General features: G+C 28.6%; 1 protein-coding gene across 4 annotated transcripts in view; it reads right to left on the reverse strand.

Annotated features, from left to right (window-relative positions):
- LOC123262257 overlaps window positions 1-21,138 on the reverse strand; it is a 96,473-nt gene that overhangs the window by 42,094 nt on the left and 33,241 nt on the right. For all 4 annotated transcript variants that reach the window (XM_044724433.1, XM_044724434.1, XM_044724432.1 and 1 more), the window contains exons 3-6: window positions 14,090-14,352; window positions 11,464-11,909; window positions 7,664-7,879; window positions 5,626-5,737 (exon numbers count right to left, since the gene is read on the reverse strand). In XM_044724433.1, coding sequence (XP_044580368.1) covers window positions 5,626-5,737; window positions 7,664-7,879; window positions 11,464-11,909; window positions 14,090-14,352 — 1,037 coding nt within the window. The remainder of the gene's footprint in view (window positions 1-5,625; window positions 5,738-7,663; window positions 7,880-11,463; window positions 11,910-14,089; window positions 14,353-21,138) is intronic.

Raw genomic sequence — 21,138 nt, forward strand, 5'->3', positions numbered from 1 at the left:
AATATATAGTCCATTTTATGAGGAGAAGAGGGAACTCAAATGAAAGAGAAGGGGGTCTCACGCTGGGAGAATTTATCATTTGAAACAGTAAAAATTATACTTTTAAAATATACATTTTACCAGTCCAAGCAAGTCAATAATTACAGTTTGATTTTTAGCGTTGCGTTTAAAATTTACCATTTTACTTTGTAAATATTGACGTTGCTTGTATTAGAAATTTACTAACTTTATTTTGTACTTTTTACATATCATAAGATCATTTTTTAGGTACGAAATAATAAATATCAAAGTCTGAATTATTAATTATTATACTTCAACATTTTAGACATTTACATAGCGAATATTACTGTTTGAAATAGTATTTTCTTCCATGTAAAGAGTAAATTGTAACTTTTTCATGGTAAATATTATAAAGTAAATAGTAAAATCACGATTTTACTGTTTGAAATGGTAATTTTTATCAGTTGATCATTACTTATTATAAATCGACTGTTATTTATTACAGTTTACTTTTTTCCGTGTGAAAGATAATTAGTGATCAAACTAAATTTTTTTTTTTTATTTTAGTAAAAATTTCTTCTCTATAAAATATTCTTAGCATTCATTAGATTCTTCAGAAAAATTTCTAAAGAATTCATCAGATTTATTTTTATCAAATTCAAAGAACAGTCTTGATAAAAAAAAAACTATAGAACGTCTAAAGAATGAAATCAATGTAGAAAATTGCTAATAATAAAAATAATAAAAAAAGTGTATGAATGTTTATAAAAATAAACTGGACGAGCGATTCAGTCACTAATAATATCGAGTAACATTGACAATAGCATTATCCTCGGAGTTCTTTGTGGACCATTGAATGTGACTTTTCTATTGAAGAGAATATTGTCACTTTCACTGTAGCGTTTATTTTTTTTCTCCTTTTACTTTTGCTATATATATATAAATACTTTCAATAAAATCCTGAGGAGGTTTTTTTATCCGGCTTTCATCGACTTCCGTGTAGCTTCACGGTTTAACACCCGACTATCCATCTCGAAGCTATTCAAGAGTTGCTCGCATGAAGCTCGGGTATAGTACAGTATATATAGTATATTATGAGTAGGACTTTCTTGGAATACCACAGATGCATCACGGATCGAATCCCACAGCAGACGAACTTGAGCACTCACAACTCAGACTGGGACATTAAACTGGCTGTAAACTCATAAATGCTTCACAGGTGAACGACTCTGAAGCTATCCATCGATCGCTCTACTCACCCGAGGATAATCGTTCCTAACCTCAGAAATAAAAAATCCGGCATTTAAAATCCAATCTCTACAATTGCTACTACCCTCCATTAATTTTCCCTCCGGTACTCAAGGCTCCGAGCTTATATACAGTGTGTTTTTACGGCAATTTCATCTCGGCAACTTATAGTTCGTATTAGAGAAAAAAGTTTCTCAAAGCACTTGCTATTAGCGTAAATATTGCTGTTTGAGGTCTTTTAGTCAAAGATAAACCACCGGAATTAACTCGCGAGAAGTTGAGGTCATAAATCATTTCGAGATTCATTTTAAATATCACGTTGCTAGTGGCAAAAGGGCGTAGCTTGAATTTTAAGCTTTTCAGGCTTTGCAGGGGAAAAATATTTTTTTTTTCATTATTTTTAATTTAATTTTTTTCTAATTTAAACTTAAAATATCATTTTTTAAGTTGTTTATCTCCTTTAAATTATTTTAAAGAGCTTATTTGTATTGAATTAAGACAAAAATTTTTGAATAAATCAAAATTTACTTAAATCAAAAAAAATTTCTGTTCAAGAATTTTTCTACTGCACTTTAAGCTTTTCTAGTAAATCAAGTTATTTTTTGGTAAATATTTACATGTGCGGTCCACCATTTTAATTTTTATTTTTTTGAACGAAATTTTTATTTGATTTTATTGATATATTTTTTTTTGAAAAATACATAAAAAAATAAATTTAAAAAAAAAAAATTGATTAACATAATTTTAACAAATTTTCAGAAAAAATTTATAAATTTTTTTGTAAATTGTGATACTCAGCTTTTTTTTTTCTTAAATTGTTCGTTTTTTTACGTACTTAAAAAGAATATATCAAAAACATCAAAAAAAGATAAAATAGAAACTTTATCCAGAAACATGAGAGCTAAAATTTTTTCCTACTGTTGAAGGCAAAAAAGCTATCGAAATCTTTATTTTTTCCTTTCACAACATTTATTTTATTTTATTTTTATTTATAAAGTAACGCCCTCGCCAATTTACAACAATGTGTTATATTTTTATGTATAGAATGTTTAGAATTAATGATTTTATACAATACATAGCATCTGTAAAGAGACGATAAATTTAAGAAATTTAAAAAATTTAAGAAATTAAAAAAAAAATATTTTTTAAATTTGCTATCATAAATCCGCCATAAAAACAAACAGAATAAAAAAAAATAAGAAATGTTAATTTTTCACCTAGATATGGCCAAAAATAAGCTGGACCCCATTTGTAAATAATTACCTAATTTTTTTTTTAATTTTTACTATTAAAACTGTGATAATTGTCTATAAATTTTTTTTTTTTAATAGGATTCAAAATAAACATTATTAATTTAAAAAAAATTGAGTCAATACTTAAAAAAAACTCACCACAGCAGATTTCTTCATCTTTCCTCGTTAAAAATTTTCCTTTTTACAACCCTTAAATTCTCCCTCTATCACAATTTTCTTTTTATTCTCATTAGACACCATTAAATAATAAATATAGCTCGTAAAATATTGCGTGACATGTATTTTACAGAGCGTAGAGCTTGTTATAGTTACGTACGCGTACAATATAAATTTACCGGCACTCCATCAGTTGTTATAACAACCAAACTGTCGAGAAATATTCGATCAACATACACGTTATCGTATAGTACAAACACGCCCTACAAAATATACTTAACAAGCAAACTAAAGTACCTTTTTTTATTTTATTTTTTTTTTACTGTATTTGCAAGCTCCATTGTACTTAAAATGTAAAATTTTAGATATCATATATTAGAATCGTAGGAAAAAAAGTTAGCACAACTCAAGTGAATATTGACGTTACAGCACTTAGGTCGCAACAACGATAGCAATATTAACGGTGCCATTACTGCTTAGGAGAATAATATTTTCGCGCGCTAGACAACATATCGCGGTAGACTGTCTGGTAATACAAGGAGTCTGCTGCTGCGGGTTACCTTTTATATTACAAAGCTAACATAAATAAAACAAAAGTCATATCCACATCGAACTTTACTCATAATTGAATTTACTGAAAGCCACTTATTACTAACGCTATTTGCGTTCGCAGATACTTTTGATGCGAATAATACTTTACCGCTATAGCTATACTAGTTAAAGAGAAATATGGAATTATATTTACACATCAATACCAATGACAATAACAATAACAATAACTGTAACATATTTTAAAAATAACAATATGCATAATGAACGATAATATAAATCTTGTATTATAACTTATAAGTAAACGTCTTGGCAGTTGTATGTTATAAGGCTTCTAAGTTATGACTGTCGTGGCTTTATTTATCCGGGTGAAAACTTTAAAGGGGAGAAAAGTTTTCCAAGAATGTTCGGGGAACAAATAAAGGTAAAAAGTTTTGTTTTACATAAATAAGTCCGTTGTACATATTTAAAGTTTAATTTCATCAGAAAAAGTAATGCTTACGTGGAATGTCTTTTGAGAGCTGTGTTTTATCGGTTTTCAAGAAATTCAATAAAATTTGAGGGCAATTTTGAATAAATAAGACAGTTTATGGAATAAATATCGCGTTCATTGAGCCAAAAGGGTGTATAAAATTTTTTTCATATAATCTGCATTGAAAATGTGAGTTTCAATGCCTGTTGAGCCAACCGAAACTAGACAATTTCAGACCAATGCGACTGTGCCGGGCAGGTATCAATTATTTCTTCCCGGCGGACAGAAAATGACGATTTTCTGTCCGCGAGGTGAAGTTGCAGCTTTATTTTCAATCCTATCAATTGTTTGTTTATTTTATACCTTTATAATTGTCATTCTAACCGTTAACTGTATTGACATATCATAATTCTGTTATTAAGCATAAATAAGAATGATAAAAGAAAACTTAAAAAAATAAACTATTACTTTCTATTTTATTATAAGTTTCATAATAAAATGGTATTTTCTCTGTTCGTCTGAAACTATCTAGTTTTGGTTGGCTCCAGACATTGAAACTAGCATTTTTAATGCAACTTATATGAAAAATATAATGTGTGACGCGGGATGAAACACGATTTCAGACCGAGTGATGCCAGCCCTCGCTTCGCTCGGGCAGGCAACTTTACTCTGGTCTGAAATCATTTTGTTTCATCCCTAGTCACACAATATACTATTAGTAGATTTCATAGAAATCTAACTATTGCATTGATCCTCATGACGGAACTTTTGAAAAATTTTGCTATATTTCGACTCAGCTCGTCAAGCGGATTCAGAAAATGCATATGGTTCAAAAGTTTATGTATGTATTAGGGTGTGCCAAAATGTAACTTCCTTAATGGACCTTTTAAAATTGGAATTTTGAGTTTCGCTTTTAACAGGAGTTGTGATTGGGAATTTCCTGGCATATTTTGAGCGTTAAGGATTTATTTGAGTTTTATAGAATTTTTTAACAGGAGTTTTGTTCGGCCAAATTTTGAAATTTTGAAATTTTAGCAAAAATGCCTCAACAAAACTCCTGTTAAAAAATTCTATGAAAACCAAATAAATCCTTAACGCTCAAAATATGTCAGGAAATGCCCAAACACAACTCTTGTTAAAAGCGGAACTTAAAATTCCAATTTTAAGAGGTCCATCAAGGAAGTTACATTTTGGCACACCCTAATATGTATGTATTTATATACGATATAATCGGCATTGTCTCTTCTCTAACTCCCGCAATTCTTCCAAGATCCCAATAAAACGTAACATACTCATTCTTAAGACGATTTCTGAGGTTAAATTCTAACATGAGCTAAATCTTTCTATTAGTTTAGAAATGAGAGTAATTTGAAAATTTTCAAAAATTGAAAAAATTTTCACTTTTACTGTATTCCCGTGCAATAATAATTAAATGCGATATCATATTTAATTTCTGTAAATTGCATTTGAAAGCTTATTTCATAAGCTTCAAATTGCATACTTATTTTTCCAAATTGAATAGTTTAGAAATCAGAGCAATTCAAAAATTGCAAAAATTTTCTCTTTTACCGTATTTCCGTGTAATTACAATTGAACGCGATATCCTATATAAATTCTGTAAATTGCATCTGAAAGCTTGTTAAATAAACTTTTATTTGCATACCTCACTATCAGTCGAGGCCAAAAATTATCTACTTTCTCAGACAGATTCAATGAAATTTTACTTTTGCATTCGTTTTGATGTCATCGTTTTATTGTGATAGAAGTTGTTTATTATTATTAATATTATTTTATAAAAAATATATTCTTCTTATGCGAGAAATCTACTTCTATTTCGGCTGCCGAATGGTCTTTTTTTATCATAAAGGCAGTAAACGAATTTTTTTTTGTATTTTTATTTAATATTGGTTCAAGTCGGTAAAAATAATCAAGTATAAGATAAATTACCTGGGCTTGAACTGCTGCAAAGTGCAAATGGGCGACACCTAAGTCGAATCGCTTCATCGAAATGTCTTCTTGGAGCTCCGCGGCTTTTGTGAATAGATTGCTTTCGGCGCTTCTATAAAATATTATTTTAAATTTAGCGTGAGGTTCATTTTTCTACTCTGATAAAAAAAAGTAAACTTGATTAAAGAGAAAAAATTGACTTTTTTATCAGTGTATTAATTGTTAATTACTTTTAAAAAAGTAATTAATAATCTCAAAGTATTAAACTTAGCATGTAAAGTTTGTAAGTGTTTATTTATATATTTTCATCTTCTTGATTAAAATAACGGAACATTTCAGTCTACTTTCTTTCTCATGATAAATTTTAAGTTTTTTTTTGTCTCAAGTGTTTATGCTGAAGCATAATTACACGTAAAAAGGTGTACCGTCACTTTAAAATGAAATGGGTAAAATATACATTTATTTTTGAAGAGAATGTTCATATTTTTAACCTCAAATTTAGCGATTAAAATATTCTTTATATTTTTTTATTTTTAAGAGGAATTTTTAACAAAAAAAATCCTGGGCCCATAACCTGTAGAACTTATTAAAAAATTTTAAAAGTCAATTAAATATTAATTTCTTAAATATCCAAAAAATTAATTTTAAATTTAAATTAGATTTATTTTAAATATAAACTAAAATTTCAGGATCAATATTAAAAGATTGAAGCCGATTTTTGGGTCATTCGCCCTTCAAAGATTCACATCTTAGTAAAAAAAGTAAATTTACATGAATAAAGAGTAGGATTTAATCCAAGCTAAATTATTTTTCCTTTGCGATTAAATAAATCCTCGTTTAAAGCTTTTGAGCCGATTAAATCTGACTCTTGATTATCAAATCAAATAAGATTAATTTTCCTTGAAATTTAATAAGTGATTTATCAATTAACTATCAATTAATTAACTATATGCTAATTACTAAAATTAATTATAATGGTAAATAATTAATAATAATCATCAGACTCGATAGAGTCTGGCGCCAAGTTCCGTTCTCAAGCCAGACTACCGAGTGTGTATATACCGTAAGCAGAACGGTTTTTTGAGGTTACAAATTTTTTTTCAAATTTATTTTGATTTTTTTTTTATATGATATTTTATAATAGTAGTTCATGCTTTTTATTACGCGTATTACTTGATTATTATCAATTATCTTTATAATTTCTATTTAAAATTATTAAAAATAATCAGCACAAACTATAGCGACCCAGATTTTTAGATTTGAACTTTTTTCTTATGTAAAAAGCGGACGGCCAGAGACTAAATAATATAAGGATGCATGCTAATCTTATAATAGATGGGAAACTATAGTGAAAAAAAGATATTTGACAGCTTGCAATTACACACGCCAGGCGGCGCAAGAATAACTTTTACATGAACTATTATAGCTTAAAGGGGATAGTTTGTCACCGGAAATGTATTAAATTAAAATTGTCAATTTTTATTATAATTACGAAAAATACTGAAATCCGAACAAAAACAGTTTCACTGTAAAAAAATCGCGCCAAGTCCACGTTCATAAGACTATTAAGAAAAAAAATTTTTATTTCTTTACAAAAAGATATAAAATAAAAAATTAAAAAATCCAAGTAACCGATATGGTTGTATATGATTTTTGGACATTAAAAAAAATTTTGTTGTAAATTTAAAAATTAAAAGAAACAATTTTGGAACGTACTTGGTGTGCATCATTGTGTACTTCAATTTCTTTAAAAAGTCCTAGTAGATAGATTTTAGGAATTTCATAAAAAGTGAAATATTTCATAACCACGCACACTAAATACGTTCCAAAATTGTTTCTTTTAATTTTTAAATTTACAACAAAATTTTTTTTAATGTCCAAAAATCATATACAACCATATCGGTTACTTGGATTTTTTAATTTTTTATTTTATATCTTTTTGTAAATAAATAAAAATTTTTTTTCTTAATAGTCTTATGAACGTGGACTTGGCGCGATTTTTTTACAGTGAAATTGTTTTTGTTCGGATAATACTTACTTGCGTTGCATTCGCATGAGCGCATCCAAAGAATCCTGAAGTCTCCCGATTTCAAGAGTAAGAGAATCGGCCTCGCGGCGCAAATCCTCGAGATTGGGTTGCCCGTTGATTCCAGTCGGTACCAATTCATCCCTCAAGGCAGGGACCTGATTAATTTTATCCATGGGAACCTGCTCGGGTGGCGATGGCGGCACGAACAGCCGTCGCGGTGGTTTTCTATCAAACAATCATTCCCGATTCGTCATTATTAATTCCCGCTCGTCGATCACAATATTTTCCAATTAAACTACGGTATTAAATCCGGCCGCTTAATTGCTTGTATGTTAATTGGAGATCGAGATTAAGAATTAAGGAAGGATTGGAAAATTCAATTTAATTCAACTATATTTTATATCGAATATTTTTTTTAAGGACGTTTCGAGAAAAAACCGTTTTCTTAAAATTTTTTTTAAATTTTGAGTACTTATACTCATAAGAGTCATAAGTATCTTTTATACGCACACTGATAAAAAAATAAACTTGACTCAAAAGCCAAAATCTTTAACCAAGAATATCATTGAAGAAAGTTATTTTTTTAAGTCAAGAGAATCAATTATTGAGTTAAGAAATTATTTTTGGTTTAAGAAAATTTTCTTGTTTTAGGAATTTATTCTCTTGACTCAAGAAAATTATTTTCATCAAAATAGTGTTCTTGATTCAAGATTTTGGCTCTTGAGTCAAGTTAATTTTTTTTATCAGTGCAGGAATTTTTTCAAATAGTCCTTGCGGCACTAAATTTTTAAATATTAGCATTTAAAATTTGTATATTTTACATACAAACCCTATAGGGTAGAAGTACCGATTTTGGCCATCTTAGGGCCATTTTTGGCTACTTGATATTTTAGTAAATTTTCAAAAAATTTAACTATTCAAGTAGAATTTTTATAGAATTTATGAATTAGTACATTTATACGAATTGAATTCATAAAGTTCTACGCTTATAGAAATATTTATAGAATAATTTGAAAATAAAGTGGCCAAAAAAGGTACACTGGCCACAAACGATACTTTTACCCTACTGACCGACGTTCAAGCGAACATTTTATTAAATATCAATCATACTTTTCTTAGGATTGTTTTAAAAAACAGAATCATTAATTGAAGATATAACAAGTATTTTTTATCAAAAATAACATAAACACGGAGAAAAAAGTATTGCTATTATAGCGATCCAGTGGATCGTGAACGAAGTATCGTGATTAGCTCAAAACAGTATTGTCATATTCACCATACGAATACAGTTATGATCGAAACAGTGAATACTGAATACCACGCTCAACTGTAAGGTAAAAGCCCCAATAGATGATCACGTACCAATATATGATCACTCCATGTATCTGTATATCTATATTCACAAATATAGGTATACGAATACATGGAGTGATCATATACTGGTACATGGTCATCTATTGGGGCTTTTACCTTATAGTGAATATCTCAAAACGTTTTCTTACTACAGCGAAACGGATCGTGATTATCACTATCTACGACGCGTTCAGCGCCACCATACATAATCAAGTCTGAAACTTACGAGTTTATTTATTTACAATTTTGGTGATGAAATAGCGATAATTGCACCAATTTATATTAACAGCGATATGGACAATTGGGTTGTTGATAAATTACTCAAGTGGAATCTTGAAAAACTCGTGTCGTTTTTTGAAGGTCTAGTAAAGAAATAAATCTTCCTATGTTAACTGTGTTCGTGGTTATTGTATATAATTCTACTGCGTTGATAAAGAAAAACAATGAACATTATATATTGTATTAAATAAATAACATTTGTGTTTTCATAAAAGGTTCTTTTAGCATAAATAATTTGATACCATACTAATTTACGCAAAAATATGTTATTTTTTTTATAAAGTACATGGAGTAATAAAAAAGTAAAAATTCCATTAAATAGTATATTTCTTACCTAGGGCAGGAAAATAAGAAATGTCTCAGATTACATGTAATTGTTGACCGAGGCGAAGCCGAGGTCGACAAACATGTGATCTGAGGCTTTCTTATTTCCTGCCCGTGGTGAGAATACTATTTTTCTCCTCGTCGGAGGCGGAAAGCGGCATTTTCATTTAGCACAGCGGGCGGAAAATTGACGCTTTTCGCCCGGAGGGGAGAAAAAATATTTTTCTTATGATAAAAATAATTGCGTATTTTTAATGAATATATCAATAATACAAATTTCTAGGCTAATATTTTTGAAAATGAAAAAATAAAGTCATAAAATAAATTCCAACCGCTGTCAGTCATTATTTAAACATTTTTAAACCTAACCTAATTCTTGACTGTGATATAAAACTACACAAAAATTTTAAACTAATCAAGATATACAAGGAATTCGTATTTATGTTTATAACAATAATATACGAAAAAACTAAAAAAAAAAATTAGGAAAACGGTTGACCCTGAAGGCCATCCCTGCAACTTCCCGCTAATTCCATACTTAGGCGCTTAAAATTGCACCAATGACGTTTTTGAGCTCTTCGAGCTCAAAAATACAATTTATGGGTTATTTTGAGCTCTCCGAGCTCAAAGAGATTGCTTTCCTATGCTTTAAAGCTCTTCGAGCTCAAAAGTCTGATAGAGATTTGATAAGACACTATTTTTTGAATTTTTAAACCGCAATAACTTTTGAATGAATAAACCGATTTTCACGCGGTTAGAAGCATTCGACGCAGTTTTTCAAGCGTCACGAAGAATCTTAAATTTTGAATTGATCGCGCTAGGAATGTTGGAGTTATTCCGAAAAAACACTTTTTTCGGTTTTCTTTCGTTCACGATATTTCTCGAACGAATCAACCGATTTTGACCGGACTGGTGGCGATCGACGTGGTTTTTTGAGGTTAAGAGCTGATTAGTTTTTGGAATTGAACCTTTAAGCCGTTTAAAAGTTATTCCAAAAAAACCACATTTGAAAAAAATTTTTTTTTCAGTTTTTTGAAGATTTCTCAAAATCTATTGATTTGAATCTGTCCAAACAGTTTTCAAAATTTAAGTTCAGTCAAGCCCTTTTGAATGGCACCAACCGCAATGAAATCGGTCAAGCCGTTCAAAAGTTATAAGCGGTTCACATACTTTCACACACACACACACACACACACATACATACATACAGACACCGTGACAACCTCGCGGGCATAGTCAGGGAAGCTTCCTGTGACCTTCAAACGTCGAGATCTGATGAAAACTCGATTTTTGCAAAACGGGGTGAAAACAACAACTTCCCGATTTTTGAAAATCTTCGATTTTCTTAGCGGGAAGTTAAAAATAATCTTCAATAACATATAATTAACATTTAATCAAAAACAACTAATAATCATCTATAAACCATAGCAATATAGACATTCGATATTCGAATCCATGTGGATCGTGATAATCACGATCCACTAGATTGAACATATGCGCATCTAAAGTATAGTCATACGTGGATCGTGATCATCACTATACTGTATCGTGATAATAACAACACTTTTTTCTCCGTGAAGGAGCAGTATTTATTTTTTTATAAAAAATATTTGAAGTTAGTGACTCAATATTAATTTTACGTGAGCGATAGTCTATAAAGAGAGGCAGCACTATTGCCTGAAAAAGAAACCAATATCCATAACCTATTGGTGTTTTTTTCTTGTCTAGGAACGTCCTTAATTAATTTGAAATTTTTTTAACTCAAGTAAATTTTACTTGATTCAAGAATTTGTCTCTTGAATTTTTTCAAGTTAATTTTTTTTCAATACATATACAATAAAAAAATAACATACTTGGGTGTGGTAGTGCTGGAGAGATTCTTAGCAATAACCTGGAGATCATTTTGAGCAGAAATATTTTGAGCTTCTTTAACGATAGTTTGATACCGTTTGGTCTGTTCGTTGACGCGCTCCCCAGCAGCTTCAGCAATTCTGGTAACGCATCCGCATGTAAGTCCGGAAAGTTCCTCGTAAACCTCAGCTATTTCCCCGAGCAAAGTTGGCAGACAGTGAAACTGATAACGCTCGACAATTGCGTTGGTTGCACGTAGCTGGAGCACGTACGCGTTGTGAGCATCAAAGTAAGCTCGCTTCAGATTGTTTTGTTCCTGCTCGCTTGCAGTGCTCTCATTAATGGTCAAAAGAGCCCCATATGCGCGCTTGTAATCTACCCTTGCACGCTGCAGCTTCTCCTCTGTCTTGCTCACCACTTGCTCGTACGCTTCACGATGAGCAAACACCTGGAGCCATCAAAATATTATTACTAATACATTTATTCGCCTCACAGTTTTCAGATATATGTTGTGTTCTTCAAGTCATCTCATAAATCACGAGCTTTTGCTTTATTTGTAGAATTTAGAGTCATTAAAGGTTTTTCTTTTACAGAAAAAACTAAATAGTAAAATTCACTCAAACTCTAACTATTTTTTTCTTTTCTGGCAAACATCAAATTAAATATTACAAAACATAATTTCAAAAATTATGTGAGCCAAAATTTATAATTTAATATTGATAAAAATAATTTCACGAAAAAAAAAATTTTAACTTAATTTAAAAGACAAATTTTTACACTAAAAAAATCATTTTGAAGAATTTTATCTTCTTAATTAAAGTACAAAAATTCTTAAACTTAAAATTTTGACTTGATTCAATAATTTTTATACTTTAATCAAGTAAAAAAATTTTTTGAACCGATTTTCTTGGATCAAAAATTTTCTTCTTGATTCAAGTCAATTTTTTTTCAGTTTTCTAACAAATAACGACTCTCATTCTTTTAAAATAATTTTTTTAAGTATAAAAAATTTTGCTAATTCAATAATTATATTTTTGTTTTTACAGTATGCGTTTTAAATTTGTTACTTTACCTCGTAAATTTTGATGTTACCGATATTAAAATTAAAAATTTTTACTATAGAAATTTAGTAACCTTTACAAATCTTTTATTAAAAATTGCGATTATATTTTGTACTCAATAATTATTTAATTGTAACATTTGAATAATAAATGGGATAATAATTTAACTATAGTTTAGTTTTTTCCGTGCAGGAAAAAATTCTATGTCTATCTATATATTATAAAAAATAAAGGAGCTTTTACGAACACGCTGATAATCTAGTGTAGGCAGAGGGCGTCAACAAGTTTCCTTATACTTCCTGTTAATTATTTAATTAACTTGAGAGATAATCGTCACGTTTGGTGTTATTTGAGGGCTTAAATATTGTTTAATTAGATGAATTATGTCCTGAGTCGCTGACGCCTCGAGTGTAAATAATTATGTTGTTAACACCTGGCGATTTTTATTTTTTTTTTTTTTTACTTCAGTTTTCTGAAGTACAAGGAAATTTTTTTATCTTGAGTTTTTTAATAATTAAATTTGTGTTGCAATGTAATTTCAAGTTTATCTCAACAGAGTTAACTTTGTTGTAAACTAAATTCCAACAGCATAATCAACGATAAAATTACTAAACATTAATTACTTAAGGCATTATTTCTCTGCAAAGTAAATGGAACGTATAGAATTTATAATTTTGTAACAAAAAAATTTGTAATGTTTTGAAATCATCATTAATAATTAAAAAAAATAAGATATTGATATAAAACAAAAAAAAAATTTTTTTAATAAAAAAATTTTTTGCCAAGATTTTTTTTACTAAATTGAAAACATTTAAGTTCTTAAAAATAATTTTCCTAATTATAAATTTATTTTTCTGGATCAAATTAATTTTTTTTATCAATGTTTATTTATTTTTCTGGATTAAATTAATTTTTTTTATTAATGTTTATTTATTTTTTACACGCTGAAAATTGATTTGGTTTAAAAGAAAAATTTTTGAATCAAGAAAATTATATTTAAGAGTTCTATTGATTTGAATCAAAATAAAAAATCCTACAATCAAATCAAATTTACTTAAACTATACCAAAAATATCTTAGTTAAAAAATTTTTTTACTCAAATCAAGCCGATTAATCTCTTTAATTTTTCAAATCAAAAAATATATAATGAAAATCAAATATTTTTCTACTATTTCAAAACTAATATTACCTAAACTTTATTATTATTAAAAATAAAATTAAACGTAACAATAAGAACAATGCGTGGAATAATTTATTAAACTATCAATTTTCACCAGTATAATACACACTTAGCAGGACAAAATTTAAAATCCATAATTCACAACCCTAAATTAATATTAAATATTAATTTACAAGAGTTAATTAAATTCCTGACAAAGTTTACGATATAAAATCCCAACTTCCCTTATTAGTATAACATACTTTACGACATTAAATGCCTACTTTCCTCATTATAGTATAATAATAATGATAATAATTTATAATAACAATCCTTGTTTAAGTTTTGAATTAATTAGCTATTAAAAACCAGAAATGCGCTCGAATGAAAAAAATTTGACATACAGACCTTTCGTGACTGGATTTTCCGGTAAAAACAGGCTTCTTGGGCCGGCCGGGAAATTTGCTGCTGTAAAACGGCCGCGAGGTCCAGCTGTGCCGCGGCGTCTGCCTCCACCTGTCGCAAAAGACTCTCCCATAAACGGCGGATCCCGTTAGCACCAACGTCGTTTCTAGATTCGCTGCTTCTGCCGCGGAACTCGTCGACGATCCGTCGGACGTTAGCCGCGTGATTTTCGATCGCGCCTCCAAGCTCCTGGGCAAACTCCGAAACTGAAACATGCGTTAATTATCAAATTTAGTTTAGGGTAAAAGCACCAATTATTGACCGATTAAGGTTTTTTTTTTCTGTACTAAGCTATAAAAAAAACTATTAACTTATTAACTACAATTTGTAATGGATTTTATTAAAGTTAAACACTTAATTAATAATAATTAATATCTATCTATCTATATATATAAAAATGAATCCCTATTTCACTTGGTCATGCCATCACGCGTTAACGGCTGGACCGATTTCACTAATTCTTTTTTTGATGAGTTTGTTATTGTCAGGAGAAGGTTCTTATGAAAGAAAATTGCGAGGGAAATTAGAAAATTTAAGAATACTCAACCACCGTATAAAATCTATATTTATATTTATAAAAACGAATTGCTGGACCGATTTTGATAATTTTCCTTTGTACGTAAAAGATGGTTTATAAAAAAAAAAAAACATTTGAAAAATAAATCGTAAATATTAAAAAATAGAAAAATTAAAGTGTAGCCAACATGTAATAGGGAGGTTCTGGGTTTAAATCCCAGTTTGAGCTATCTGAATTTTCTTACATCTTTATATACATATATTTCTTCTGTGCGTGTGTTTGTTACTGAACTCCTCCTAAACGGCTGGACTGATTTTAATGAAATTTTTTGTGTGTCTTCCGGTGGATTCCAGAATGATTGAGATTCACAATTCAGTCCACGGGAAAATGTTTATTTAATAGATTTTTTATTTATAAATTGTTGTTGACCTTAAGTACCCACATGCACTTTTCAAATATTTTATAAATATCATATATATAAGATATATGAAAAAATTCATGTGGGTACTCAAATGAAAGCTCTTGATGAGTATAAAATCAGAATGGGCTTATATTTACGAAAATTTTAATTATTGAGGAATGCCCATTGCATATTGTTAACTAATGATGTTTTTAACTATACAAGCTCATTCCTAAAATTTCTAAATTTAAGACGTGTGTACAGGACAACGTCTGTCGGGTCCGCTAGTTTATAATAAAAATTAACAAAATTATATTAATTTTAGTATTTAAATCTTGAAATACACGGAAAAAAATAAACTGTAATAAATAACAGTCAATTTATAACAATTAATGATCAACTGCTAAAAATTACCATTTCAAACAGTAAAATCGTGATTTTACTATTCACTTTATAATATTTACCATTTAAATTCTACAATTTATTATTTACATGGAAGAAAATACTATTTCAAACAGTAATATTCGCTCTGTAAATGTCTAAAATGCTAAAGTATAATAGTTAAGAATTCAGAATTTGATATTTATTATTTCGTACCTAAAAAATGATCTTATGATATGTAAAAAGTGTAAAATAAAGTTAGTAAATTTCTAATACAAGCAACGTCAATATTTACAAAGTAAAATGGTAAATTTTAAACGCAACGCTAAAAATCAAACTGTAATTATTGACTTGCTTGGACTGGTAAAATGTATATTTTAAAAGTATAATTTTTACTGTTTCAAATGTTTAATTCTCCTAGAGTGAGACCCCCTTCTCTTTCATCTGAGTTCCCCTTTTCCTCATAATATGAACTATATATTGAAATGGCAATTTTTACTGTTTGAAACTGTGATTTTTTAAGATGAAAGAGTCGTTATTTACTATAGTGACAGTTACTAATTACTTATTTTGGATATTAAATTATCAATTGTGGCTTTTACCTGAGTCAGAATAATGAACCTATATGAGCCTACATGAACCTACATGAGCCTACAGAATAATTTTCAATTGTTTTGATCGATATTATTCAATTTATAAATTGAATTTTTAAGTTTTTTTATCAATAAATTTTTAGTTACTATTTAAATTTATTTGTATTGTACTATTTAATATTGCTATAAGTATATTTTGGGAGGTTATATTGATCAATCAAAACAATTAAAGATAAAAATATCGATCAAAACAATTAAAAATTGTCCTGTAGGCTCATGTAGGTTCATGTAGTCTTATGTAGGTTTATTATTCTGACTCGGGTATACTTTCTTCATTAAGTTCTGTAATATTTATATTTTTGCCACCCCGATGTCCGCTTTACTGTTTGAAACTATAAAAATTAACCGGAATCCAAGTGAATATTACAGTTTACTTTTTTCCGTGTACTAAAATCACCAATTATTGACCGAAGAAACCCAATAAATGACCAACCGTTCTCCAATTAATTGACCGCTGAAATAATTATAAGTAATTTTGTAAACTACATGTATGTAATTAAATTTATTCAGTACTTTTGAAATATTAACGACATCTTTAACAAAACTAAACTTACAATATAATTTTAAATCGTACTTTTTTATAAAATAATATAAATAATAGCAATAATTAACATAAAGTCACATTTTTTTAGGTCACAAATGAATTGCGTAATTTTTTATTGTGACGATTAAATGCCATATTTTTTTATTTTAATACTTTAGGAAAAAAAAACCCCCTTGTAAAATATTAATTAATTAACTTTTTTATACATCGGTCAACTAATTGGTGACCGGTCAAAAACTGGTGCATTTACCCTATCATAAAATTTTTTTTTAAATTTGTAGAATTTTTTAAATTATCAAAATTCATTTTTGACAAAAAAATTTGGGAATCAAAATTTTTTAATAGAATTTTTTTAAAATAATCCTGAAATTTTCAGCAGTGTTTTTTTTTTAATTAAAAAATATGAGAATTGGAATTTTAAATAAAAAATTTATTATTTTTAACTTTAATGATAAAACAAAACATAAAATAAATCATGATACATTTTATAACAAAGTTTTCCATTAAAAAGAAAAGAAAAAAATGTAAATCAAATTTTCCAATTTTCATGACTTATATCTATAACTTTGAGTTATAATTTATTTTATGTGCATCAATAAACGGCAAACAAAAAAAAAGCAATAATAGAATGTCACAATAAATAGAAGTAAAAGTAAAAATACAAGTACAACAATCTTGACTTTGTTATCAATATCAATCACGACAATAATTTAATGTCTGAGATACTTTTTGGCTGACTGTCAAACGTCCAGTAGCAATAACTGCTTTGGACAGGAGCCTGTCTAGTCTCTGAAGCTTGATATCAGACATAAACATTTTTTATTAGGTCTTCGATGTCGTTGACATTTTCGACCAGCACTAAAACTACCAACTAAATAAAAATAAAACAGTATAATATAAAATAACGATAATTCCCGTCGAACTACGGCCAAGGTAACAGATAATAGAAGACAGTTCTAGGCGCTTGTAGTTGCTTATATCTAAGACTTTATTTTATTATATTCTTTCTTTACCAGCCAGGCTTTTCTCTTCCGCTATTAAATGCCAATCAACCTGTTAATGTCAACGATAATGTCCTTTCAAACGTTAAATTATAACTTTATCATCGTCACTAATCTTACATCTTACTTGCATTTTGACATCATATCATTTTTCATTCAATTTACTTGTTTTAAGAATTTATTATTATTATTAAGAGAATAAGTAAAATTTAGTGGCCAGTGTATTTATATGATAAAATAGGTTTTTATGGTTAAATTTGGTATCATTAGAAAGGTCTTAACCTGGAGTTGTGCCTTTTTAAGATTTCATATCATTCTCACCAATAGTCAATTCATGATGATAAGAATTTAGGCTGCATTCGAAAATTCTCTATCTCTAGATAGATCATTAAAAAATGACCTTGTATCTCGTGAACTATTGACATTTTTAAAGATGTAAGCTCATCCCGATGTTACACTCATCAAGACCTTTCATTCAAGTACCCACATCAATTTTTCATATATTTATATATATTATATATATATATGTATATATATATATTATATATATATATGTATATATGAAAAATATATCAAAAATGCATGTGGGTACTCAAATGAAAGCTCTTGATGAGGGTAGCATCGGGATGAGCTTATATCTTATAAATGTCAATAGTTAAGAAAGCACAGTGCAATTTAACAAATCTCTTGTGAAATATTGAGATTTTTAAATGTTTAAACTCACCCCGACATTACACTCATCGAGACCTTTCATTTGAGTACCCACATCAATTTTTCATATATTTATATATATTATATATATGTATATATGAAAAATATATCAAAAATGCATGTGGGTACTCAAATGAAAGCTCTTGATGAGGGTAGCATCGGGATGAGCTTATATCTTTAAAAATGTCAATAGTTAAAAAAGCACAGTGCAATTTAACAAATCTCTTGTGAAATATTGAGATTTTTAAATGTATAAACTCACCCCCATATTACACTCATCGAGACCTTTCATTTGAGTACCCACATCAATTTTTCATATATTTATATATATTATATATATGTATATATGAAAAATATATCAAAAATGCATGTGGGTACTCAAATGAAAGCTCTTGATGAGGGTAGCATCGGGATGAGCTTATATCTTTAAAAATGTCAATAGTTAAAAAAGCACAGTGCAATTTAACAAATCTCTTGTGAAATATTGAGATTTTTAAATGTATAAACTCACCCCCATATTACACTCATCGAGACCTTTCATTTGAGTACCCACATCAATTTTTCATATATTTATATATATTATATATATGTATATATGAAAAATATATCAAAAATGCATGTGGGTACTCAAATGAAAGCTCTTGATGAGGGTAACATCGGGATGAGCTTATATCTTTAAAAATATCAATATTTGAAAAAGTACAGTTCAATTTAACAAAAGTCATTATTTAATAAAGCAAAATTTTATTTATTTATAGTTCTCAAGTCACGGCAGTCACATAGTGACTGCAAGATTGCTAGTTATTATTATTTTTATTAAAAAAAAATAAATAATAATAAAGTATTGAGCATTGAGTTGATGTAAAACGAAATTACTTTCCGTAATATTTAAATTACTAGTATTTTAAAATAAGTAAAGAAACTCATTGATGCGATTGTAATTTCAGCACTCAGAAATTTATATTAAATTCTATTTAATATTTATTAATAAGAGAAAAAACTTGTAGTTTATAATCTTTTATATCTTTTGTAAAAATATTTATTTTTTTTTTTTAGTTAAATTTTTTTTTAACGCATCAATTTTTCAATCGAGAGTTGAGTTCTCGGCTCTCAAAGCTAGAGTATTTCTTTCTTTGAAAGCCGATATCTGGAGGGAAATTATCCCAGCGCTTACCAACCAACAAATTGAAGAGAAAAGATCAATTTAAAAGTGTCTGCAAGCGAACTGTAGAAAAATTTTTTGAGTGAAGCTTTATAGTTTTTGTAGTTTAACAATTCCGGACGTGAAAAGCCGATTGAATAATTAAACTTTCAGTTGACGAGATTTTTTATAACTTCATTCATAACTGAGAGTTTATTTTAAAGAGAAAATAAATTAAAATTTATTTTAGAAATTTTTAATTAGTCTAAATTTACAAATAGAAGCAAGTGGATTTTAGATGACGTGGACGTCACTTGGAGATAAATCATCTTAAAGTTAGTCGTAGGATGTATATAAATTTCTCCTAAGCGTATGCATACATAGTGTAAGGTAGAATTAGAGCGATATATAATTTAATTATTGGGATTGATAATTATAAAAATTCTGTGATTGATTATCGAGGTTCATTGTCGGAATCGGAATCAGAAATGGAAGCACCCACGCACACCCACTAGCTTACACTGTCAGGTAAAGTGAGAGTGCATTGATTTGATAAATTAGCAGATGGCAAATTGTATAATTGCCAATGGTAAATTGGTAAGACCGAGGTTTAGTCGAGCTGCCCGTTGATTTCGATTCCAACTCAAGGCGACGTATACATATCAACACATATGTTTGTCCTTCGTATATATATAATATCTATGGCTCTAGTTTGTAGAGTGTAGTTGTACTCTTTGTCAGTGATTCAGCTAACGAACTCAACTATCATGTTATGCGTTTCTAGAATATTGTAATTAGTTTTACAAACTTCCGCTCTATCGTTTCAACTTGACTATGTTTACTATCTATCACATTATATTATATTTCCATGACCGCAAAGATGATCAATGATCATGATCGTGTTAATCATTAATTAATTTATAAAATAACTAGCAACTTTGCAGTCACTATGTGACTGCCGTCACTTGTGAAGTATAAATAAATAAAATTTTTCTTTATTAAATAGTGACTTTTGTTAAATTGCACTGTACTTTCTTAACTATTGACTTTTTTGAATATATAAGCTCATCACGATGTTAGACTCAACAAGAGCTTTCATTTAAGTACCCACATGCATTTTTGATATATTTTCCATATTTACATATATGTAATATATATAAATATATAAGATATATGAAAAATTGATGTGGGTACTTAAATTAAAGGTCTCGATGAGTGTAATGTGAGGGTGAACTTACATCTTTAAAAATATCATTAGATGATAAGATTCAATGTCATTTCTTAACTATTAACGTTTTTAAAAATGTAAGCTCATCCCGATGTTACACTCATCAAGAGCTTTCATTTGAGTACCCACATGCATTTTGATATATTTTTCATATATACATATATATATATAAATATATAAAATATATGAAAAATTGATGTGGGTACTCAAATGAAAGGTCTCGATGAGTGTAATGTCGGGGTGAGCTTATATATTTAAAAATGACAATAGTTCACAAGATATTTATTAAATTTCACTGAACTATTTTAACTATTGACTTTTTCAAAGATATAAGCTCATCACGATGTTACACTCATCAAGAGCTTTCATTTGAGTACCCACATGCATTTTGATATATTTTTCATATATACATATAT

Source organism: Cotesia glomerata, linkage group LG3 (genome assembly GCF_020080835.1).
Source record: "Cotesia glomerata isolate CgM1 linkage group LG3, MPM_Cglom_v2.3, whole genome shotgun sequence".
Lineage (NCBI taxonomy): Eukaryota > Metazoa > Arthropoda > Insecta > Hymenoptera > Braconidae > Cotesia > Cotesia glomerata.